The 26,324-nt window shown below is 34.0% G+C and overlaps 3 protein-coding genes across 5 annotated transcripts; all 3 read right to left on the bottom strand.

Annotated features, from left to right (window-relative positions):
- Window positions 1–416: 416 nt before the first annotated feature.
- On the bottom strand, window positions 417–8,420 carry LOC144432471 (uncharacterized). Its single transcript, XM_078120640.1, has 5 exons — window positions 6,770–8,420; window positions 5,477–5,539; window positions 3,649–5,405; window positions 3,443–3,587; window positions 417–3,289 (listed from the first exon to the last, which is right to left on the bottom strand). Exons 3-4 carry the CDS (start codon window positions 5,174–5,176, stop codon window positions 3,460–3,462), a joined length of 1,656 nt encoding a protein of 551 aa, XP_077976766.1. The 5' UTR covers window positions 5,177–5,405; window positions 5,477–5,539; window positions 6,770–8,420; the 3' UTR covers window positions 417–3,289; window positions 3,443–3,459.
- A 4,960-nt stretch (window positions 8,421–13,380) lies between these two features.
- LOC144411894 (uncharacterized) lies at window positions 13,381–19,518 on the bottom strand. 2 transcript variants are annotated; one of them, XM_078109579.1, is made up of 2 exons: window positions 16,581–19,518; window positions 13,381–16,442 (listed from the first exon to the last, which is right to left on the bottom strand). In XM_078109579.1, the coding sequence occupies exon 2, from the start codon at window positions 15,894–15,896 to the stop codon at window positions 15,306–15,308; it is 591 nt and encodes a 196-aa protein (XP_077965705.1). In that variant the 5' UTR covers window positions 15,897–16,442; window positions 16,581–19,518; the 3' UTR covers window positions 13,381–15,305. The 2 variants fall into 2 exon arrangements, with proteins under 2 accessions (XP_077965705.1, XP_077965704.1); XM_078109578.1 differs by having other exon boundaries at window positions 16,720–19,518.
- Window positions 19,519–19,842: 324 nt separating this feature from the next.
- Window positions 19,843–23,892, bottom strand: LOC120334656 (uncharacterized). Of its 2 annotated transcripts, XM_078109619.1 has the most exons (6): window positions 23,658–23,892; window positions 23,357–23,471; window positions 22,881–23,008; window positions 22,383–22,462; window positions 21,881–21,949; window positions 19,843–21,686 (listed from the first exon to the last, which is right to left on the bottom strand). In XM_078109619.1, exons 2-6 carry the CDS (start codon window positions 23,468–23,470, stop codon window positions 21,574–21,576), a joined length of 504 nt encoding a protein of 167 aa, XP_077965745.1. In that variant the 5' UTR covers window position 23,471; window positions 23,658–23,892; the 3' UTR covers window positions 19,843–21,573. The 2 variants fall into 2 exon arrangements, with proteins under 2 accessions (XP_077965745.1, XP_077965744.1); XM_078109618.1 differs by lacking the exon at window positions 23,658–23,892 and having other exon boundaries at window positions 19,845–21,686; window positions 23,357–23,488.
- Between the last annotated feature and the right edge of the window lie 2,432 nt (window positions 23,893–26,324).

Genomic DNA, 26,324 nt, shown 5'->3' with positions numbered 1-26,324 from the left:
ATATTGCAGGTAAAGTATCGTTTGAGCAGTCCAGAGGATTATTTAAAATGAGCAAATGCATGTGACACCACAATGCCATTTTCCGCGCATACGCATAAAGATGCTGAATGTAACATTCTATAGAATTCTATTTAGGCAACGAGAATCTCCATCATTGCCCTTACCTCCACATTCTCCGATACCCTTTGGGATTGTACCAGCCATGATTCAAAGGTAATAAACGAGAAAAAATCAATCGGTTTGCAATGTATGCCCTAGCTGTCACTGTAAATTTGCATGTTTGAACATCGTTCCGCAAGATCAATCACTCCTCAACCCATAACGGCAAAAGGACACATGTTGTTTGTGGTGCACCTTGCGACTTAGTGACTGTTATGTCTAACGACCCTCGATTCCAATGCAACCAATTTTTTCATTGTAAGCATTTTATTGCCAAAACGAAACGGACAGTAAGCAAATTTATTAAAAAATTCAAGTAAGCGAGTAGACCTCGTCAAACAATTTAACTTGTCAACGGAATTCGCATACAAAGAGATGGAAAAAATATTGACACAGGTCCGATGTTTGGACATTATTTTACAGAAATACTATAAAATGAAATTACAAATTTATTAATAAAAATAAGTAAGCGAGTAGAACTCGTCACACCTAAGTTAATTCGTCAACGAAATTCGCATAAAAATATATGAAAAAAAATTATTGACACAGGTTCAATATTTGGACATGATTTTACAGAAATACTATAAAATGAAATTACAAATTTATTAATAAAAATAAGTAAGCGAGTAGAACTCGTCACACATAAGTTAATTCGTCAACGAAATTCGCATACAAAGATATGAAAAAAAATTACTGACACAGGTCCGACGTTTGGACATTATTTTACAGAAATACTATAAAATGAAATTACAAATTTATTAATAAAAATAAGTAAGCGAGTAGAACTCGTCACACCTAAGTTAATTCGTCAACGAAATTCGCATACAAATATATGGAAAAAAATTATTGACACAGGTTCAATATTTGGACATGATTTTACAGAAATACTATAAAATGAAATTACAAATTTATTAATAAAAATAAGTAAGCGAGTAGAACTCGTCACACCTAAGTTAATTCGTCAACGAAATTCGCATACAAATATATGAAAAAAAATTATTGACACAGGTTCAATATTTGGACATGATTTTACAGAAATACTATAAAATGAAATTACAAATTTATTAATAAAAATAAGTAAGCGAGTAGAACTCGTCACACATAAGTTAATTCGTCAACGAAATTCGCATACAAAGATATGAAAAAAAATTACTGACACAGGTCCGACGTTTGGACATTATTTTACAGAAATACTATAAAATGAAATTACAAATTTATTAATAAAAATAAGTAAGCGAGTAGAACTCGTCACACCTAAGTTAATTCGTCAACGAAATTCGCATACAAATATATGGAAAAAAATTATTGACACAGGTTCAATATTTGGACATGATTTTACAGAAATACTATAAAATGAAATTACAAATTTATTAATAAAAATAAGTAAGCGAGTAGAACTCGTCACACCTAAGTTAATTTGTCAACGAAATTCGCATACAAATATATGGAAAAAAATTATTGACACAGGTTCAATATTTGGACATGATTTTACAGAAATACTATAAAATGAAATTACAAATTTATTAATAAAAATAAGTAAGCGAGTAGAACTCGTCACACCCAAGTTAATTCGTCAACGAAATTCGCATACAAATATATGGAAAAAAATTATTGACACAGGTTCAATATTTGGACATGATTTTACAGAAATACTATAAAATGAAATTACAAATTTATTAATAAAAATAAGTAAGCGAGTAGAACTCGTCACACCTAAGTTAATTCGTCAACGAAATTCGCATACAAATATATGGAAAAAAATTATTGACACAGGTTCAATATTTGGACATGATTTTACAGAAATACTATAAAATGAAATTACAAATTTATTAATAAAAATAAGTAAGCGAGTAGAACTCGTCACACCTAAGTTAATTCGTCAACGAAATTCGCATACAAATATATGGAAAAAAATTATTGACACAGGTTCAATATTTGGACATGATTTTACAGAAATACTATAAAATGAAATTACAAATTTATTAATAAAAATAAGTAAGCGAGTAGAACTCGTCACACCTAAGTTAATTCGTCAACGAAATTCGCATACAAAGATATGAAAAAAAATTACTGACACAGGTCCGACGTTTGGACATGATTTTACAAAAATATTATAAAACTAAATTAAGAAATGTTACATAATCGATATAATTTAAGTATTCCACCGGAACATGATATAATAGAGAAGTGGTTTTCAAACGATGGGGGTGGGGAATTGGCGGTCTTTGACAATTTTTGAGGGGGGTATAAAGCTTAATTGAATAAATATGTGAGATTTGAATTTGCCCGCCTTAATTTGAATATATATGTTCCATCCACACATGCTGTGAATAAAACATACATACGCCTTACTATCTGTTATTCGTAGCTTATTTTAGCTACAATTATTTTTAAGGTGGGTTGCAAAACTTGAAAATTCTAAAAAGGGGGCTCATCTTAAAAATTTTGAGAACCACTATCATGGAGTGTAAAACGCTTTTTTGTTTTCAGTCATGATACTTGTTTTTCACAACTATCGAAGAGGGTTTTATTCACAGAAAGCTACTGTAATTCTACTGGCAAATCCAAAATTATGTTAGCATTTTAATTAAGTTAATGCTGTCAGTATTTTAATTAGAATAAATGTATTTGCTCAGTATTGTATTTTGAGCAAAGAAATCTGTCTTTGATGCAATCTAATGCTGTCAGCTGTTTTTCTGATAAATTTGCTGCCACTGATGTCTAACTTAAATTTGCAAGTCTTTTCCCAAAGTCCTTTCTGAATTTCTTTCTCTCATTAAATAGCTTTGCAAGAATTATTCTCAATTTACTTTTCCTGTCTTTAACGCCTGACAGTATATTCTCCTTTTGGAGAAATTCTTCAATGTCTTTGTAACCTGCATAGCAATTTAGAACGCATTAGTCTGAGAATAATGTAAACTGCTCAAGTCCTCGTCATCCAACAAACTTTCTATTTTCTGACTGATATTAACAGACAAAAAGTAAACTTTACCTGGTAAGCTACCGGTATTATTTTCACCAGAAGTGTCTTCAATACAAGACTTGAAATGAGTTAACAAAGCTGCAGTGTCACTGCTTGACCATCTAACATGTTGTCGTTTTCTGCGCTTAGTTGAAGTACTTGGCATATCTGAAACCAAATAAATGACACACTCATTAAATGATTTTCTACATGTTTAAGTTTTTAAATTTAGCCCCAACACCAAACTATTTACACTATTTAGCTTTTATACGTAGTTTCATATATTAGTGCACTTTTCAAGACTTGGATAGAAATACTTACCATGACACATCTCAAATTCAGTATTCAATCCCAATTCTGATGGCATACTGTCCTTCAACACCCGGCGTTTGTGATACTCCAGATGATTCTCCTTCTACGCTATTTCCTTCTTCTAAATCTCCTGTTATGTCTGGCTCTTCCGTCCCTGAATTAAAAAGGTTCATCAATACCAACCCATGATTATAATAACATACCAAATTTCTCACCTTCGACTTGCATGCCATCCAATGATGCAAAGTAACTCCCAACTTTCGTAACCTCTTGTATACCGAGTGGACACTGGTATACATTCTTATTGATATCTTCTGTGTGTCCAATGTGCTTAAAAAACACTAGGCGTTGATCTTCCGATATTTCCAAGCTGGCATATAAAGTTGAAGCTCGATGGCGCATTGCTGTGGCTGTGATATGTGGATCTACTCCAGCAGCATCAACTACATTTTTCACACTATGCCATCCGCTACAATGATCTAGGAATTGTTTTGTGCTTGGGAAAAGGAACATGTTTCGAATATTGATGTCAGAATCCTTTCGAATTTCGGAGTTTGCAAGCATATCTAATGCTGAATCACAATCGGGTGGCACCAAAACAGGTACCATACGGTTGGTGCCTTTTCCTCCTTGGTACATTATTTTAAATATACTAAGAAGTTTTTTCTCAGCGTCATTAACATATTTGGCTCTTTGAGAGTCAATCCATTTCTCCGTTTTGGCATCACACCAATCGCTCATTTGGAGTCTACATGGCTCACCCCCTCGTCGAGCATTAAAAAGAGTGAGTCTAGAGACTGTGAGGTCCCGAATAAATACAAATGTTTCTGGACAAAAAAAATCATACTGATTATTCACAATCTGTTGCAATTTATCTACAGTGTAGTTTCGTATTTTTTTCACAGCGTCTTCGTCTGGTAATTTACCAGGATCTCTTTGCTTATGGTTGCGGTTTTGCAGCAGTAAATACTCAGCATCGCCAAATATGCTGATCCATTTTAGTTCAAGTACGTCAACAAACTTGTCGATTAAATCTGCGCTAGAATCATCATCACCAATTAAATAACTTCCCTTGACGACCTTCGCAGACAATTTGAGCAAATTTCCTACACTCACTTTAAGACCAGCCTTAAGTGTTCCATCTTCATGGGTTGTCATTGATTGTATAGCCTCTTCTAAAGCAGGGAAATTCTGCCTGCGAAACATCTCTTCAATTGGCAGAGTTTTATCATTTGTATAAGATATAAAATGGAAGTATAGATTAGCAAGTGTACGCATTTTACACATAACTGCCTTTCGAGATTCAGCCAGTTTGTCTTTTTTTCGCTTATGTTTATTGAACTGGCTTCTTCCAATCAGTTTAATTACATCATTTTCCTCACAGAATTTACCAATCCTATCACCGCTGAACCTCGATAGCAAATCAGTGAATTCCAACCCATCTGTATCATTATTAATCAATGTTGCAGCTAACCGCTTTGTTCCCTGTATACCATTTTTTTTCCCACAATTTTTTGAATGACTAAAAAAATATCTTCTGCGCACAAAAGCTTTACACTGAGTACATATTTTGACTCCATCTTCCATCTGGCCTCTTTCACACAATAAGGTTTTTTTTTCCTTCAACATCTTCATATTATGCCCAAACATACCATCCTTTCGCATTTTCTCAAATTCAAAGGCTTGTAAATGTTTTGGCAAAGACATTGCCAATTTTACCCTTTCCTCATGTTTATGACGCATTCTCAAATGACGTGTTAACTGGCTTCGTAGTTTCCCACAATATAAGCAAGGACGCTTCGGCTTTTTTTTTTTTTTTTCAATTCTTCATTTCTTTGCTTACGGGATTTCCCTTTCCTTGATCTATCGGAAATGACCATTAGTAGATCATATGGCGAATTTGAAGATGTGGAAGACAGAGGCACAAATTCACTATCATAGTCACTGATAACAGCAACTTCAGTTTCTGGATCTTAACATGGAAACAAAAATTCAATTTATTCCAGAAAGGAATGAATTATTGAGGATTGATAAAATACATACCTGTATCGTGTGAGTAGTGTCTGATCTGAACTGCATGTCGAACAGAAGTTTCTTGTTGACTATCTGAAGAGTGAAATGTAAAAATTAACCCGTATGATTCAGTCAATTATAGATATAAACAGAATCAGTTTGTTAAATAATTTTGGCCGCATTCTTGCTGGCAATTATGAATGAAACTTTTGAGTTGGGGTTGCACAAGACTAACTCCCTATCTTCTCTCTATACATTTATAAATGAAACTGATAATTGAAGGTTTGGCTTAAGCTATATTTCATCACACTATTAAGCAACTTTTGTATTGCAAATTAAAAAAAAAATATCAAATTCAACGAATTAAATCACTTTTGCAATAACTACACTCAAGATGTATATCAGGGGTGGCCAACCAGCCAGAAACGAAGAGCCGCATTTTCGTATTTTGATAACGCGAAGAGCCACATTATAAACCGGAACATACATGAACATCAGATATACCTATATTCAGCTGTGCGACAATGCTGGTTTATTTTATTAAATATCACTAACCAACATGATTATGACATAAATTTGAAAGCCATTTATTTTTATGCATGCTACTTAGTGGGAATTATGATATGTCGTTGTAGTCAATCGAAGCAGTTCTTTTACATGGGTTTTCATCATAACAAATTAATGCTTTGATTTCACGTCTTCTATGGTAGAAAACACAGATTCGCAGACGTATGTTGATCCAAACATTGACAATACCATATGTGCGGCTCGTTTAACATTGGCGTATTTTTCCATGGGCATGCTTCTCACTAACTCAATGGCTTCTTCCCATAATTTAAAGCGCATTGCAGTTGGTCTTCCTCATCAAAATGTAGATTATCTTCAACTCGGTTGCAGCCTCATCTGAGGCTAGAAGGAATTTTAAACTAACTGCTGAACTGTCTCAGAATTAAATGAGTCGTCGACGACATAAACTAATTTACCCAAACGCAAACAAATTTCTCGCAGAACTACGATTACGAGAGTGCGTCTCACAACAAAGAATTTAATTGTGACCTAATAAAGAACAATTGCATTGTAAAGTGGATGAAAGCGTATCTTCAACGTTAAAAAAGAATGCACAATGACTCATAATGTGTTTAATCAAAAATTAAAAATCGTAGTTTGCAACTTATTTTTTCCATAAAATAACCAAGGCGAAAAGAGCCGCACGAGACCGGTTCGAGAGCCGCGGGTTGGACACTGCTGATGTATATAAAGCGATATTGTTATTCGAATGGTGGAAATATTAACACTATATTATGTTATAAAAATTATAACCACCTTCAACTTCAAGTAGAGAGTCATCCATTTTCTGTCACGGGCAATACTGTAATAGTTGGAAATGTCCACACAAACAAATAAAACTAGTACTGATCTTACTCTGGAGATTGCGAAGCACAAAGGAACAGTTATATTTATATATATCTGTATATAGTCAATATGAATTATTTTATTAACACGCTAAAAAAGAAATAGGCTACCGGTACTTAGCTATAAATGATATTGGGATAAAACAGTCAGGCAGTGGAAAGAGAGCAAAATTAAGTAGACATACGTTATCACTTTCAATTACATTCAACCTGTGGCATAGTACTGTAGTAAGAATTATCATCTTTTAATCTTTTCGCCACATTCTGACATTGGAGTTGATCTGAAATTATATTATAGCCAACCACAGTCCACAGTAATGGAATGTGACCAGTCTGCCAGGGAGGCGGACAACTCACCAGAGACAACTCGACTACCTACAGACCTAGAGGCCTGGTGAGTTGTCCGTCTTTTGACATTTTCTACGGTGGTGTTTTAGGTCTATAGAAATGCGTTTTTGATATTTTTAGTGCTCAAGTGTTGAGAAAAACACATAAATATGCTCTAGAAAGCATTTTTATTTGTATAAGTGGCTTATTTTGATCATGTTTTATGAATACAAATACAGTCTACAGACGAAATTGGAGTAATATTAGCGAAGTTTGACTGTTGACTTATAGGACTGTGTTCATTTAATTTTTTGAACTTTATTGGTATTAAATGTTTTGAATGAGCACCTTTAAATATATTAAAACCTTTATACTTCACAGTAACACTTAAATATTTATGAATGTGAGCTCTTATAACTTTGCAAATGATGATAGGATAGGATAATACATATTTATCCCGGGGGAGAGGAAAGCCGATAAGACGGCTTATCCATATGGCGAACCACGGCCTCTCGTCCGGTTACCATTCCAAGTCGGGTATGGGATTAGATTTACTGTATTGTTTGTTTTCGGAAGCATGGACTTGGTGGTGGAGGAAGCCGTAACCGACCAGCGGTTACGTGAACCACCCAACGACGGCGAGGAGTCCAGCAATCCTCTCGCACATAACCATCCCTGCATGGGATTCGAACCCACGCAGAGTAGTTAAGAGGTGCGGTGGCGAGCGTATTCCTAACGCTTAGCCCGTTGAGCCACACCGCCGCGCCGCTGTACTGTACTGTGTTATGCCAGTATATGCAAATCAATCAAATGTCAGAATGCCTGGTACCTACAGGTAGTCTGGTAATGAAATGAATTTTCAGATTCAGATAAAATGAATTCAGATTTGCCTACTTCGGACAAAAACTAGGGTGCTGTAGCCAGTCTGCGGACAATTTCATTCAAACCGCTATAAAACAAAAACCAATATTTTTTCTAACCCGTTAATTTTTTTACCGTAGGTGCATTGGCATTTATTCTACACGCTAAACCTCGAATTACCTTTCTACGGCCAGGGGTTAAAGCTTTACAAACCACCAAAGCATGACACCAGGAAGACGTATTTGGGACCGAACGACCTTGAAAATCGTTTCTGCTGCGTCGAGACTAGTCATGTATGTATGTATGTTTATTCGTCTCGTAAAAGCAATATAAAAGAGTAAGTAATTATAAATACTGAAGACGGGATGTATGCACAAGACCATATTGGCCTAAAACACAGATGTGCGGCATACACCCCTTTATACGCATACGTCATACGCATACGTCATACGCAGCCATGCGTGAAAAATTGGGCTTCTGATTGCCTTTTTGACCGTCACATATTTAAAGAAGACGGTTATTTCGAACAAAACTCGTCATAATATAAACAAAGCACCGCATCGTAGCAATCTAACAGACAAAAACACGGTGGTTGGTTGCAAAATTGTTCGACAAAGATATTATCGACGTATTGAAAATGCGCGCCCCCCTATTCCCCCTCCCTTAAATGTAAAAACGTTGTCTACGTCGCTTTTTGGATCTTGCCTTTTGGCCAATGTCACGAAGTAAACGAGGAAATCGATGACTGGGGAAAGACCCATGCTTTTCTTATGACGGGGCAACGTGGAATTAAAGCCTCAAACCTCGAAGATTTAGTATTATATTGGGAAATTTTACGATAAATATGTTTATAGGCTCGTATTTATAAACATTGATAAATAGAATTTATGTGGTCTATTTTAACAATTTTATAATGATGTATATTTGTCGCCACAATGTAGCAAAAACAACTACAGGAAAGATACCTAGGCTTAAATACTTTCGGCTTCTTTGCTCGAATATCAAATAAAACATTATTATGTGGTAGATTGTTGAGAATAAAGTTGAAATTTGTACTCTTTGCTAAAAGGATTTATAAAGAAAGTGAAACACAAAACTATGTGGGAAAAATGCAAAATGTTGCCCAAATATTTTCAACGCCCAAATACAGCAAAATGACTTCGCGTTGCCGACCAAATAAAGAAACTAAAAATATATATATACAGTATTGTCCAGTTGAGCTTTTTTGCTCGAATTTCATAGCAAACATTACGTCGTAGATTGTTGAGAGTAAAGTTGAATTCCGGACTCTTTGCTGAAGGGATTCATAAAGAAAGTAAAGCACAAACTATTTGGGCGACAGAAAAATGTTGCCCAAATATTTTCGATGCCCAAATACAGCAAAATAACCCCGCGTTGTCGACCAAATAAAGGAACTAGGAATATATATATATATTGTCTAGTTGTTTAAATAAAACTATTATTATGCTACTCACTATATTTATTATCTCGCACAACAGAGCAACATGATAAAGTTATTATAAATAAGTAATTGTCATAAAATCCGGTTATTTTCCACCGACCTGCCAATGAGAATTTAGGGAACGCAACCAGCTGGCTATTCAAAACAGTGCCCATATATACTATCCCAGAATATTGAATTCACTATTACGAAGAAACTATCGCTAATGCGAAACCTGTTATGCCGCCTCGGAAGGTACTGCCTCGAATGCTGGTTATATTCCTGAAGCTCCCATAGTGAGGTAGTGAGATACCCAAGGTTAGACTTACCATAATTTCTTGGGCATAATCCGGGACAAACTCAAAACTATGAATGAAATAACTGGACGAAAGGCCGAAGGCCTGATCTTGGCAAATTTTTATTCCATATTTATATTTATAAGCTTTAATATTGCATAATAAAGTATTCTACTTAGATTGAATAAAATTTTTTATTACTTTATTTAAAGGAAAATGCACGTAAATTTAAGCAACACTAAGTCACAAATCAGACATTTGTTCTAATGCAGCAGTTGCTGTAGTTTCATTGAAGTCAATAGAATAATGACGCAATAAACGTCACTCATTATTCCCTAACTAAAAGATTTCTCAAGCTATGTGTGATATTTCACTCAACCTAATAAGCTAAAAAAATAAGATATTAAAATAAGACTCGACTTAAAGCAAAGTTATGCCTTTTGGGACGGAATTATTTCATAATTTTGCGTCCGGTTAGAGTTAATTTTGAAAATTTCACTAAAGTAAAATTCCGGGACATTTCGCTAACCGGGACGGGACACCGGGAAAGGCGTTCAAACCGGGACTGTCCCGGCCAAACCGGGAAGTATGGTAGGTCTACCCAAGGTTATATCCAAAACTATGTCTTTGTATACCGTATTTTAGAGCGTTTGTACTACAAAGCGACATGTGTTCCATTTCTGCCAACCAAACCATCGACCTCTTTTCCAATACAAATGGAAAACCTATGTTATGCACGGTAAAGCGAGCACGATTCTTTCTACAAACTGAATTCATTATTAATTTGAGGGATAAAATCAACCCTCCATCGTATCTGACAAAGCGGACTCAGACTATATATGACGTAATAAGTCCCGTCTGCAAGTTTTCAATTTTATTAAGGTGAAATTTACCATAACAGTGTAACAAGTTCCAGATAAGTTTCCGGTGAATTATTGGAATACAATACGATAGCGAAAATTTTTTTCTGTTAATCCTCTAATTCTGGCCAAAAGAAAACCGGGTTAGAAAAGAGAAAATCATGATTTATTTTTGTAGCCACAATTTAGCAAAACTAGCAACACGGGTTATGGCTATGCCTAGAAACTGTCGGCAAAAAACAGAGTTTTTTTGCTCGAATTTCTTATCCAACATTATGTGGTGATGGTTAAGGGCAATGTTGAAAATGACGAAAAGTTTCAGACCTTTATCTTGAGGGATTCTTGGAGAAAATAAAGCCCAAACTATTTGGGCTACAGCATTATGTCGCCCCAAAATTCCCGTCGCCCAAATACAGCAAAAATAAACCCGTGTTGTCGACCAAATCGATAAAATAGAAATATATATATATATATATATATTCAACGCCTATGTTATATAACAGGGGTGTAACAACTCAAATGAGGTTACACGTCAAAGTTTTGACACAAGTTCTCGAAAAACAAATTAATTAAATGACTAGGATTAAACTGGGATAAACTTTTTTTAGTTGACAATAGGAACATTGTTGCATAATTTTATCCACACATTGCAATGACATATTAAATTTACTTTCCCAGTTGAAAGACTTACAGAGACTATCGTGAGCTTCAGAATTTTGTAGCCTCTTGTCATAGGCAATAAATGCCAGTGTTATCTAACTATTAGCCTGTTATCAGTCATATAGACATGTTGTTTTAATTTAAAATATCTATCTATCAGATTAGCGTATTGTTAATTACATTTTTTCAAGACACAGCTCAATGTGTTTTATTTATTAACTTTCAGAATCAGATGAAGAAAATTAAAACTCATTATATTTTTTCAGAAACGAAACAAATTCCAAATCGAAAACCAAGTAAGCGCTATATAGAACAAATATTTTACTCGACACCTACATGTAAGTTCTATGTTCTTGTCAAACAGTGGGTATTTTGAAATATGTTTAAAAAACACTGTTTCTTTAATTTTTCTCAATTAAATGTAGCAATGCATTTTGCCGATTTAAATCACAAATATTTGCGGCCATTTTAACTATTGATCAACTAATATTTAATCTAATGTTTATGCAATAATGACTATTTCAACTAGTCTACTAGTTTATTAATGACTAATATCTTCTGATAACAGGGCCACGAGCCGACATTGTGTGAATAAACATGGTTATTTAACTATATATATGTGTTATTAGGTATATTGTAAATACAATGATTATTTTTTACAAAACTGTTCGCGTACCATGTTTGAGCTGAGGGCGTGCCGCAGTGTGCTAGCGTGACCCGTGGCGTGTATACCCAGTTATACGATTGTTAATCTATTACAGCTTTAACTTGTCAATACTTAACTGAAGTATCATAAAATCGTTGCGTTCGAAATAACTCGCTAAACACTTTGGACGAGCAAAATCTCTTGTCATTTAAAATAAACCTCATGGATCTAATCTAAGGGCTTTATGTTCACCACCGATCGATAAATAATAATATATACATAAAAAAAATTTCAAGCATCTGAAATAGTGTTCGAAAAATATTTGTTACCCGAATAAAAGAAAAATCATCGATGCCCACACCGCCGTGCTAATAGGGAAAAATGTTGTCCAAATGCCAAAATTTCGAACATTGAAGGTTTTTTTCTAATAAAGTGTCAAACATTCGCGTGTTCTGTGTTTGGTAATCAACTTGCGATAATATTTTTGAAATTAATTAGATTTGTTCTCAAGCATTGTTCCAATTGAACAGATACACGCTTCCCTTGTACAACGTACATTTCCATTGCAATCTGGTATTAAGGGTTTGACAAGTTGTGAAAAAACAAATTAATTGAATTACTAAGGTTATGAGGTATAAATATCATATTTTAAGTAGTTTCCCCTTTGATTCATAAAACAGATCAGAGTTGAACTTAGTAATGACTTGAAGTTTGTCCAATTATCCATTTGTCGAATATAGTTTCTATATGGCCTTTGCATTGACATCTCAATATTTAACTTCACTAAATTAAATTACCATTATCGTTGTACTTGTACTGCAGTTGGTAAATTAATAATATTCAATCTGTCAGGTGTATTTATTTATTCATTGCTTTTATTCATGTTCTTGTTTCATGAGCTCAAAATTGATTATGGGAACAAGACAAAACGGCAGCATTGCTAAATACGCTGGTGAGTAAAAAGTGCTACTATTATTGTTATTATGATCTAATAATATTGAATAATAAGAATAATAATTACGCTTCACTCATTGCATTTAAATTTTGCTTCATATGTACTTAGCCGACAAGATGATTTTTATGATAAAGACAGTAAGATTAAGAAGTTTATTTACCGTATGTTCACATTTCCTTACCCTGTCATGGATTTAAGTCAAGCAAAATATTTAGGAAAAATCTTTTCTTTTAGTTGCCAATAGGAGTATTGTTACATAATTTTGTCAATACAATGCAATGACATATTGAATTCACTTTCCCAATTGACTGACTTACAGAGACTATCGTGGACTTCGGAATTTTGTATCCTCTGGTCAGGAGTAATAACTGCCAGTGTTAACTAAATAAAAGCCTGATATCAGTCATACAGACGTGTTATTCTAATTTGCAATATAAATTCCATCAGAATAGTGTATTGTCAATTACATTTTTCAATGACCAGCTCAATGCGTTTTATTTACTAATTTTCGGAATCAAATGAATAAAAGTGAAACCAAATATCTTTTCCAGTAGCAAAACAAAATTCCGAATCGAAAAAACCAAGTGAGCGGCTCTAAAGAACAAAATGTTTTACTCGACACCTTTACATAGAAGTTATATGTTCTCGCCTAACAGTGGATATTCTAAAATATGTTTATAAACGACATTGATTTCCATAACGTTTCCTAATTAAATGTAGAAATGCATTTTTCCGATTTAAATAACAATTATGTGCTGCCATTTTATTTATTGATCAGTTGAGAAAAAAGATAGACATTGTCAAATTTCACTTCACTTCGATGGCTATAGTTTATGACAATGGCACATGCGCGCACTCTTAATTATTCCTATTTACATCGCTTGCCACACATTCCTAAATACATTTGAAACACAATTATTTTAAAGATAAGGATGTTAAAAATGTATAAGGTATACCAACTAGGCGATATGCATGCCTCACAACGTATACAATCGTTTAGTCCGAGTCTTATATTTTTTTTTCAATATACAGGGTTTGGAATTTCAATATTCCGGAATCCCCATGCATGCTTTGCCGCATTTATTTGCATTTCTAATGGATATTTTAAGCCGGAGTTTTAGGTTTAGTATTTACAGGTTTGAAGGATATTATTTTAATTGCAACAGGTGTCGCCTCAATAACAATGACACTTTGTCGTTACCTTCATCACGCTGTTACTGCAGCCAGTTCTTTACTGTCAATCTGATTTAGATATCTGCGTTACGGTCTTCCTCGCTATATATCCAACTGATTACTGACACAAGTACAATCGTAAAAAAAGGCAAAGAGAAATGAAAGCGGAAAAAGATCATAAACAAATAAATGTGTAGTTTTGTATGATACATGCACATTCAACACAGGATGCTCAAAACATACATAATATATAAATTTGCATTTGAACCTACGTATAGCCCATTACAACCCATTTTTGATGTTACCTCCTGGCTCACTTGGCAAATAAAATACAAATTGGCTAGCAAACAGCTAGATGCAAACGGCTAGATTATTTTGATGGCGTTTGCATCAATAACTAAGGATGCTAAGTATGAGTACTTACAAGTATTCGATTCTTATCCGATTCCTAAATTTTCGATTCCGATTCTCGATTCCGATTCTCGATTCCTCGACATAAATTATTGAAAATGGATACCCACCTAAACCATACCATGTGAAATCAAACAAGAGAGCAATGCTCAAAGGAATGGACACAAAAAAGCTGAAACTAAGTAGTATGTGTATTCAGTAGTCACAGTAGATAAAATCATGCAAAAACGAATTGCTTAGAGCCCACAGGAACTTTTTTAAAAAATAAACGTAATAGCCTTCTAGCAAAAAATACAATTTTAAACACTAAAACATCAGCAACAACATAATAACAAAATCGGGCAAAAATGAGAGCCCACAGAAACTTTTTTTAAAAAATAAACGTAATAGCCTTCTAGCAAAAAATACAATTTTAAACACTAAAAATAACAACATGATAACAAAATCGGGCAAAAATGGAGCCCACAGGAACTTTTTTAAAAAATAAATGTAATAGCCTTCTAGCAAAAAATACAATTTTAAACACTAAAAACAACAACATGATAACAAAATCGGGCAAAAATGAGAGCCCACAGGAACTTTTAAAAAAAAAATAAACATAACAGTCTTCTAGCAAAAAATACAATTTTAAACACTAAAAACATCAAAGCACAATACAATTTTGACCACTAAAAACATCAAAGCAATTGGTCCAGTAGGTAGGTAATGACTAATGAGAAAATATATTTTTTATAACAAAAATTCTATTAACAACGTAATTACCGATCAAGATCGATAAGTAATAACAAAGCCATCTGTATGTTCAAAAAAATGACAGTCATAGTAAAAATCTATTACAATGTAAAAAGTTCAGTTCATTTACATGCCTTCCTGTGAGTCTCGATCTCAATTTGGAGACGGTAAGACCCGCTGAGCTAAACGCTCTTTCGGATGCAGCGGATGTTGCTGGGATGCAGAGGTACTTCTGTACGACAACTGCGATGTTTGGATACACTTTTTTGTTTCGTTTCCACCACTGCAGCATTTCTTCTTGGGTTGCTGATAAGCCAAGATATCTATCATTTAAATATTTAGAAATCTCAGCTGAAACCTCCATCTCCCTAGTCAATTCACCAACATCGCCGCCACTCTCTTCAGAACTGTCCATACCGTCGTTGATTAGATTTTCAATACATGATTTATTATTTCTTTCGTGTAGTTCTGTTGCCATTCCACTCTGCTGGACTGCAGGTTGTTCTATCTCTGATGTGTAAATATTTTCCACTTCGAATTGCAACAAATTTTTGACTTTTCTCGATGCAAATCGCTTCATGGATTTCGTTTTGTATCTTGCATCCAAGACATATGCAATATCAAATATTGTACTTCCGTCATCTTTCAGACATATTTCAAAGTATGAGTTCAACATGCCAAAAACTGTATTCCGAAACCCAACAATTCTTGTAACTGAATTCAATTTGTAAGCAGATCGCCAAATCTTTCCCAAAACTGCTTTCCTGTTAGTCCAACTAAGCGAGCAAGTCAAAATGTGGAAAGATGGAAGTCTTGTTTACAAATTCATTAACCTAATAATTGTAACGTGACAATCACCCTTTCTATAAGAAAAAGCAAATGCAAATAACATTACCAGTCTAATACTGGATACTCAAGTCTCACAACTCACAAGTTTGCCCACTGCATGCATGTATGTAATACAAATAGCTTATTTTCTAAAATTCCAAAAAGGTTCGTTGCACACCTCAGAATCTCTTGCGGCACCGAGTTTGAGAAACGCTGCTGTATACAAAGGACTTTGTCATTAACAATAACATTTTACCACCTCATTCAAAATTTGAACTAGTCGTTTATGCATAAACATTTGGGTACACATGTCTGAATGGTTGTCGAAATGTGGAAAAATATACTAGCAATGTCACAGAATCGTCATCTATCTCCACCGTTGTCGAATAGGATGCTGAAATATATATAATGGAAAAGACAATAATCAAACAAAAGGTTAGTTTTCGATTTAATTAAAAAAAATGATGGACATCAGTGCCGTTAATAAATACATTTCAGAATACCCACTGTTTGACGAGAACATATAACTTACATGTAGATGCCGAGTAAAATATTTGTTCTTTATAGTCGCTTACTAGGCAGATTCAATCTCGCTTTCGTGAGATATCGCGTGCATCTAACAGGCAGACAGACAAACAGACAGACATATATATACCTATCAACATACTTACCTATTAAAATCGATAAGTAATAATACCCAATTTAAGCGTATGATCTTTGGTCCGGAGTGGCCAACACGAGGCTCGCGAGCCGCATGCGGCCCTTGCTCCGGTTTCATGTGGCTCTTTTTGCCTTGGTTATAAACTACGATTTATCATGCATTCTTCTTTTACGTTGAAGATACATGAGCGCCTTTATTTACTTCATCATGCAATCGTCTATTATTGGGCAAACGTGCTTTGTCTAACAAAGGAATTTCAATCCAAGTGTTATGATTAAATATTAAAGCAGCAGTTACTTTTCTAATTTGACTGTAATACTGCCCTAAATTATATTTGAATTACACTTGAGATCCTCAATGTTTACATTAATTTAAAAATTTACAAATTGTTATTCCCTTCAGATAATTGACGAGTACTACAAACAATATACTGAACATGTAAACACTGATTCACACCGAACACTAAGCTTGGCTGAAACAAATCATCCATCTATCGCGCTTCCAATTAAGCAATTATCGTGATTAATTCCATTGTGTAGTACGTCAAACGCGCCGTTGTTTACGTAAAAACCGTGATGAGCCGTAGAGCTGACTTGGCTCCGGGTAATCCAGTTTTTTTAGATGTGTATGTTGTCTCAACTTAGGCGAACTTGGTTGTTCTTTGACGATAGCACGAGACCTGCACACGCTACAAGTAATAAAATCAGTCAAATATAAGAATTCATCATACAATGAGTGTAGAAAGGTGACCTAGAAAAACTGGGAAGAAACGTATTTCAACCACAGGATCTGGTGTGTTTTCAAGTAATATCTGTCACGTAAGAACATAATTTTGAGCGACATTACAAAATCAAACTTGAGAAAAGATACCGAAAATACCACGGTATTTCTCGGGAAGTATTTTGGAAATAATTGAAGGCTTCATATGAATTGAATTCATATGATCATTGAAAAACTAATTATAACGGTAAACTAGCATGTCTAAATATATATCAAGGTAAACTCGCGATGTTTCGAGAGTCCTGCTGCACAGGTATATTTCTGTATTATTTTGTCTGACAAAAGTGAGACTTCCCCAGACAAGCAGTAAAAAACAATCAACTTGTTTATTTAGTAAAAATAACATGATCTCTTTCAACGAAATAGTAGGTATATTTGTGAGCTTTCGATCATGGTCTAACTTCTTCAAACAATACAAGATATAATTGTAAATATTAAAGATCATATAAATTTAGTCTATTATTGAGTTTCCTATAACTGGATATGGATGCTATCATATCATCGTAGAATAGCCGGTCTAACTGATGTGGTTGGGTTGTGGTTCGTCTACTTGTGTAGTTTCCTTTGTTTGTTTTTGAACCTCATTTGTTTGTATTGTTGTTGTTTTTTTGATAGTACTGTTTGTCTTTTGGTTTTATATTTGCGTTAAGGCCACTTCTCCGTTTGAGTTTTAATCTTTTCTATTGATTCCCTGCTGTGGTTGGCGAGTCATCTTTTTGTCAATCCTGAAATGCTCTTTGTATTTCCTGTAGAGTTCGTGTCCTCTTGAATGAGGACGTTAACTCAGTGTGGAAATTGATTGAGATGGAAATGCTTGACCAATACTGTTTACAAAAAATGCTTGGAGGAAAATTGAGCTCAAATTCTTATGTTGTGAAACATTTACCTTTAACATTCATACGAAATATATTAAAGAACTGGTATTTCTGTAAAAATGTGCTTTTTGATTGGAAAATGTCAAATTTTGATCAACCTATATGGTACAACAAAAGTATTTCTTATGCCAGAAAACATTTTTTATCAATTCTTGGTATGATCATGGTATAAGAGCAGTAAGACACTTAGCAAATGTGAGTAATCTGTTTTCTTATAGAGAGTTGACTGAAAAATATAGCATGCAATATAGTGATGTAGAGTATGTAAATTATTATCGCATCACTGGAGTTTTACCTGACCATTGGTTATGCAATATTGGAAACGGTATTGATTTTAGTATATTAGGTGACCCTGAGAAAAATGTATCTCATTTTATTTCTGAAACATTCGAATCAGAAAAAGTAAATAAAAGTATCTTTGAAAAGTTGAACCTGGTCAAATTTATATCCCCTGATAAATCAAGAAAAAAATGGGCAGATCTTATTTTTTTAAAGAGTGAATTTAATTGGAATAAATTGTATATGAATATCTTTTATTGTACAATTGAAACCAAATTGCAATCTTTTCATGTAAAAATGTTCCATGGTGCCATAGTACTAAACGACAGATTGTATAAATTTAAACTTGTTTCATCAGAGTCATGTGATTTCTGTCATTCTAATGTTGAAACTACCAGCCACTTTTTCTATGATTATATAGTTGTTCAACAGCTTTGGGAAACTCTAAACATGTGGATATACTCAAAAACAGGGATTAATTTTAACTTTTCAAAGAGAGATTGCATGTTGGGATATGTTTGTAACTTTTATAACAAATTGTGTAACTGTATACTTCTCGCTGCTCGGTTTTATCTATATCGTTGTAAGATACAGAAAACGAAACCACTGTTTAATGTTTTCACCTCATATCTGTATGAAGTGGGGGAAATTGAACGATTCATTGCATATAAAATTGGCAAAATAAAGAAACGTGATCAAAAATGGAAAATTTTATGATACATTTACTGATAATTTTATATGATGAATTGTGTATTGTCCATGATTAGTGATTGTTGTAGATGTACCGATCAACTGTGTTTTATATATTAATAAATATATACAAAAAAAAAAAAAGAAAAAGTAATCAAGTAGGGAAAATCTGTTGAAACATACGCGTAAAATAAGGAGTACTATTTAAAAATACCCGCTTGTGTTGCAATTACCGATACAATATCCCTGGGAAAGAATGCATGATTGTTTCCATGCCAATGCTTTTCGAACTACCAAAGACCCTCAAACCTTTTGCTTCTTCTCTTCTATAAAAATACATAGATTTTATATATTCGCATTTCCATCTGCTTGTTCGTGCTCCCAGATAACCGATCCGTGGCCTCAAAGGAGGCCGGAGTCCCATTTTAAGAAACCCTGTCATAAACTAAAAGAGGCGACCGTGTTTTTCTTGCCTGTTGTCATGCTGTCCCTCGAATTCAGCTACAACAAAAAAATCACGAAAACGGGTTTTAGATTTTAAGATTTCATTAATATTCTCGACAATGAATGATATACGGGTGGTAAAATGCCAAGTTATTCCAACAACAGGATCATGTTTTGCAATTTACAACCAATATTATAACTTTGTTTGACAGAGCTCCAAGAGATCTAACTACAAATATCAAAAAGTGAGGCCAAAAAAGTTACACTACAACATAGTCAAATGTGCTGTATTTACGACAGATAACAGGGTTACCCAAAAGCATTACATGTAAAATGGTAAAATAAAGATTAATTCAGCAATATCTACTTAGGACTTGGTGATATGCATCTGTTGATGATTTTATGTGTTTGTTTCGGAAGTTTAATGACAGAATCAATTGTGGTTGTTGGGGATGTTTCAAAAAAAGATTGAATGAAAAAAAGTTTTCACGAAATGTCAAGGTTTGAGAGTAGTAGAGAAGTAGAAAAATACTCCCATGTTTTCTTTATTTGATAACCACGCCACAGGACTTCTCCGAAAAATATACACAGCAATTGCGAGAGGCAGAAATGCCAAGATGGGATTTCATCGCATTACAAACCAATATTAGCGATTCTTAGATACATTCGCGCATTCCCATCTGAACTGCGTGGAAAAGATTATACCTACCTACCTACATAATCAATCCCGTGAAAACTTTATATATAGTGGAACATGAGAAGTGAACTCTGTTCTACGCGAATTCAAATTTGATAATCAATGAGTCTTCGTTCCAGAACGCATCAAGAGCTACCTGGCACGCACGGAAGTACGTTGTGAAATACGTCACTTCATTGTTGTGACATATATATTTCAAGAACACATATGCCTAGTCTTAATGTTTGCACTTATGTATAAAAGCCCTAGTAATATTGGATAAAAATAAAACGAATGCTTTTGGTGCTATTCGGACTCGCGGTGTAATCAGATTTAAGAATAAAAATGTTACTTTTCAAATCATAATAATGAAGACAATTATCAACATCAAAATCGAATAAAAAAATGTAATTTCGTTCATTAGAATTACAATTTAGAGTTTTTTCATGCATACTATGTTTATATTTGAGACAAAAAATTGTTCAAGAGTACAACACAGTAATAAATTTACACGGGCATCAGATCGATGTGTTTTTTAACTGACACTAAACAAACTTCATCATGCGTTTTGTTCTTGCATATTAATCGAAGATTCAGTGATGCTGTGAATTATTATGCTATACAAACTCAATGTATGATTCTCAAGTAAATGCAAAAGCGTTTACTACTTTACTGTACTTTTCAGGACGCAGTTAGAGTGACAATGCCCTGATCCTCTATTCACCATGTGATATCCCGAGGTAAAAAGTGCAACAAAAATATCTTGGGTAAATTTTTTAATGCGATAACACTGATATTTGCCTTAATATATAAGACTACGTATGTATTTAGATGTGTGCCGAATATAAATTTCATATGCATATATATATATATTTATATAATTTTCCGTAGTATTATTCGGAGTTGAAGTCAATTGGCTGCATTACAGTGCAAACCGAAGACTCTAAATAAATATCACTCCATCTGAATCCGATATCCAACAAACGGTTATGAATACGAATGATGTCATCAGCTGTAGGATATTGAGTTGAAGTATGAATCCAAGCGTAATCCACATAAAGCCACCTTAGTCACCTACTTCCCTTCCAACCATCTCACAGACAAATCGATTTTCTAGGTCTCATTGCTGCTTGTGAGAAATATCCTTACCTTCAAAATCACACTCAAGTTCAAATAGGTATGTTTTGTAATCAGTCAGATAGGTATGCTGTTTCGTGTAGTCGGAAAGCCACTCTAAAAAAAATTTGCGAATTTGCGTCAGGTAATATTCATTCTGTAAGCAAACCCTTGTTTACTGTCTCGAAGTTCGAATGATTTTAACGTACAAACATGAATAAAAGGAATAATACATTTACTGCCCTAAACGAATCTTCGAAGTGTGCATCCACGATTTAGACATAGAATACTGAAAACAATATATAAATTACTTATATGGTTTCTTTCCTTTTTCCTTTCAGTCTCTTCACCGATAGGTGAGAATGGGTCTTTTTCAGTGTCTGTGATATATATGTACAAACTTTTAATTCCATTTATTCCAAAATATTAGAGATTTATTGAAATGAAACAAATAAATCTAGTTAAAAATAACACCATAAACAAATGTTTTACTGTGCCGGATGTGATTGGTTTTACCAAGGTATGCCCCAAGTACTCGAGTCTTCAGTTTGTCGCAGTCAAATTTAACAAACTTAGAAATAAAAATTTTCATTACCACTAAGCTCAGATCCGAAATGGGAATTGAAATTTCTTCACGTGTTGAGTCAGAAATACAATTTTAATTAACTCAGAAAATTAGTCGGATTTTTGATAGGATTTGAGTAAAGATTTAGAGAAGAAAATGTTTGCACTCCTTTCTAAGGTTGCTCATGTTAAATTTGTGAAGAAAATTAAGCAACATTTTATTTAACATTAACGATCAAGTTGCCTTACCCGATGTTGGTTCCCAGATGTATCTTCCTGAGGGTTGAAGCTTGTTATGTATTGTGAAATTATTCACAATTTCAGAATTTCTATGACAGAAAATAAAATAATTTGTAAAATCAAAAACAACGGGTTTGAGCATAAAAATTTTTGAAAAGTCGTATTTTTAAGACAAAATTCTGTCAATTAAAATATGAATTTGAAGATAATTCAATTTATTAATGATCCCATAAATAAACCGCATACTAATTCACAGCTACAATTCGGGTTTAACTGCGTGTGTATTACTACCATTTTGATGAACAGAGTCAAACAACACAAACATTTTTACTGTTTGTTTGGATTTTTCTATTAAGACTCATTTATGTTTCCTACAAGCCGCGAATCTTGTAGCAAGGCAGAAATAAAGGTACATAAACAAAGCGTATACTTTCTGTATATTTGGTTGTTAAGTCGTTGATTTAGAAATTTACTATTTTGGGTAAAATGAATAGCACATTATCTTACTTGAACATTTTAAAATAAATATCCAATCCTCTGTTCGTTTCTTCTACATCAGAAATAACAACACAGACACCCTTTCTGGTCCCGCTATATATATTACGTAACGTAGTGAACCAGTTCTTTCCTCGAAGCTGGAAAGGTAAAGTATATCAAAGCATTTGCCAATATTTTCGTATATACCATAAAAGCAATTCAATTGTATTGAATTTATACGAAGAAATCTTTGTTTTAAAAATAGTTTTGAAGTAGGATTGTTTCTTTCAGTTGAATTGGTCTCAGAAAATAGATCTCAGCAAGAGTGTGGATCAATTGATGTATATTTCGTGGTGTTCATTCTACTCTTCTCAGATAATTCAACAAAGCTTATACTTTGAGAATTAATATGGACTTTGTTAAACCATTCACTCCAAGAGGTAACTATGGAGAAACTAAGAACCTGTTATTCTCCTCACGTAAAAAATAAACGTATATAAAATTACCTGTGCAAAATTGATTTTGTTTGTAACAGGCAACCTGCATTCGCTATCTGCATGGGATGCAGCTTCTCCAACATATGTTGCTAGGCACACCGCCAAAATTGCGACAATGTTCATTCTGGAGATTAAACGCATGTAGAGATCTGACGACAAACTTGTGATATATAAGATTCCGTATAATCAACTTTTTTATTTTTTAACGATGATAAATGAACAGTATTAAGAGGCAATCCAAGTATTATTCACAAATCAAATAATTTTAATTTGCTATTCAAAATAATAAAATATTCAAAACGATTCTTACTCTTTACTTCCTCGAAGAAAATGCTTCACTGCAAATAACTACAGCATTTATAAGCATAATGAGCACAATATTATGCTTTTTTCGCAGTTCACAATTCTATGTCCACAAAATAAGTTGCAAACCAAAAATGTTATTATGCCTCCTATTTATACCTTGCACACATGAATATCTCACAGTTCACAATCAATATGTACAAACAATCGTACGTGGAGACTGAGATGAAGGTTTTGTTTTATTGTTGCGCAATATATACTGTAAGTTCCAAAATTCAAGCCAGCCTATTCGCTTGATATACTAAAGGTTGAAACATGTACATTGTGGGCCAAAATATGTTACCAGTTTTTACAATTTTTGGCCCACGCTATTGTACTAAACTGCCATCACTTGCGCGAGAATACGTGCACTATATTTCTAAAAGTGTGATTTTATTTAAACCAATTTTGCTGTCCTTGAGTGGACTACGTGGAGAATCTCTGTGTGAATTTAGACCCGCTTTGGTGATAAATTTGTGGAAAACAGAAAAACAACAAATTGTGCTAGATTATATTCTCTCCTTAATATGTCCTTGTTGTACCCAAATCTACGGCAGAGCTATTTGCTAAAAGAGAACGGATACGCTGAGTGCAAATTGTTTTAAAACATTTTTTGTTTGATAATGAAACTTGAGAATCGAGAAATCTAAGACTCTGAAACACATCAAATTCTACCTGTCACGAACGGAAGTGCGTTGTGAAATACGTCACTTCATTGTTTACACATATGTATGAGAATTCGATGAGAATCAAATTTTAGGGTGAAAATATTATTGAACTTCAGATGCATAATATTGAAGATATTTATCAACATCAGAATTCAAAAGAATAAAACAAATTTTTTTTATCTCTTCCAATAGAATTACAATTTAAAATTTTCGCCTGGGAATTATCAATTGACTATTCACGAAAATCCCACATACATTGGCTACGGAAATATATTTTCAGGGCATATGCCTATGTTGGGATTGAAAATTTGTTACATACCCAATTTTTTCATACATGTGAATAAAAATTCAGCAAAACCGTGAATTGATATGCTATACCTATTCAATGCTTCTTGAGTTAAAACATAAGCGTCTATGACTTCAACGTTATTTCCGGTATGCGGTTAGAGCAGTGGATCCTAAACTTTGCAAACGCATCAAACCTCTGCGTTATTATGTATGCTGCTGTCGGATCCCGATCGCTTGAACAGTTAAAACCAGGGGCGCAACCAAAACTTTATAAGGAACATAAATTGCAACAAGAGAACTATTAATTGCACATAGTCATCCGACAATGTGCCCATGTTTGTTAACAAATTTCTCGTTTTTCGGACAAACTAGCAACCACCTGATCATTGTGATGTCCGTCCATACACTCCATCGAAATAACCATTGTTGTGCCACAATGGAGTCGCGGCAGGCGACTTATTGGAAAGATGTTTTATGTTGTATAACTCGTGTGGGTAGAAAGGAAAAAAGGCAACTTTGGAGATATGAAAGCTCAGACAATTCAGTTCAGTTTTAAATCTGTTACTACTAAGTCGTTGTACGCTCTGCATATTTCCGTCATTTGAAAAAAATATTCTCAAATGCCATATATTAATGTCAATTTCGGTCTCCGACTGAATACTGACTATATTATGTTCAGATCAGTCTTTCGCATTCACTGGCCCATTAGGTCAGTATTATGAAATTTAGTAAATATTCAGGGATGACTTGGATAATGTTTAATTGAGTATATATTTGGTTCGTCACCTATTCTGTAACAATGATGTTTAAATAAAAGCAACTTAACGTTGATAGTCAATTGGCATATTCGTGCATGTGCGTTATAGAATCTTGTGACCTGCTTCCATCTAGTTGCTTCTCTTCGGAGTCGATTTAAAACATAAAAAATTAAACCGTAGGTCATGGGGCAATTGTTGAAAAGATTAGCATTATGGTACTTCATTGAAAAGTTGTATGTACTTGATGTTGCTTTTACCAGTTATATTTATACCACTGCCTACTTCGAATTTCCAGTTATCAACATCGTTTTGTGCAAATCGAAGTCTTATCGTAACATTTCAAAGACGTAATTGAGCAATTTCTGCATGCTGGTAATTTTTCATGACTGCGAAGAACACCAATAGCACAGCGCAAATACCGGTATCTTTTCTCATGTTTGATTTTGTAATGTGCTCAAAAATTTTGTTCTCACGTGACAGATATTACTTGAAAACACACCAGACACTGTGGTTGAACGTTGTTGTGTGAAATGAAATACGTATCTACCCAGTTTTCTAGGTCACTTTTTTACACTCATTGTATGATGAATTCTTATATTTGACTAATTATATTAGTTGTAACGTGAGCAGGTCTGTTGCTGTCGTCAAATGACAACCAAGACCGTCTAAGTTGGGACAACGGAAACATCTAAAAAAGTCAGCTCTGCGGTTCGTCACATAGCCAAGGCTTGGAACTAGAGGAGTGTTCCTACTAAAAAGAAGGCACAAAACGTGTGCCCAATTGAGAAGTCAAAAATCATGTAAACGCTATCCTGAAATCACTACTAGCATGCATTCTTAATTCATCATAGCTTGTTATTGTTCCATCGTTATGTTGGCCAGAGCAAATTTTGACGTTAATCAATGAAGGCGCGTCTGACG

This window comes from Styela clava, chromosome 15 (genome assembly GCF_964204865.1).
Source record: "Styela clava chromosome 15, kaStyClav1.hap1.2, whole genome shotgun sequence".
Taxonomy (NCBI): domain Eukaryota; kingdom Metazoa; phylum Chordata; class Ascidiacea; order Stolidobranchia; family Styelidae; genus Styela; species Styela clava.
Note: the sequence above shows the minus strand (reverse complement) of the source record. Positions and strands in the feature narration are given on the sequence as shown.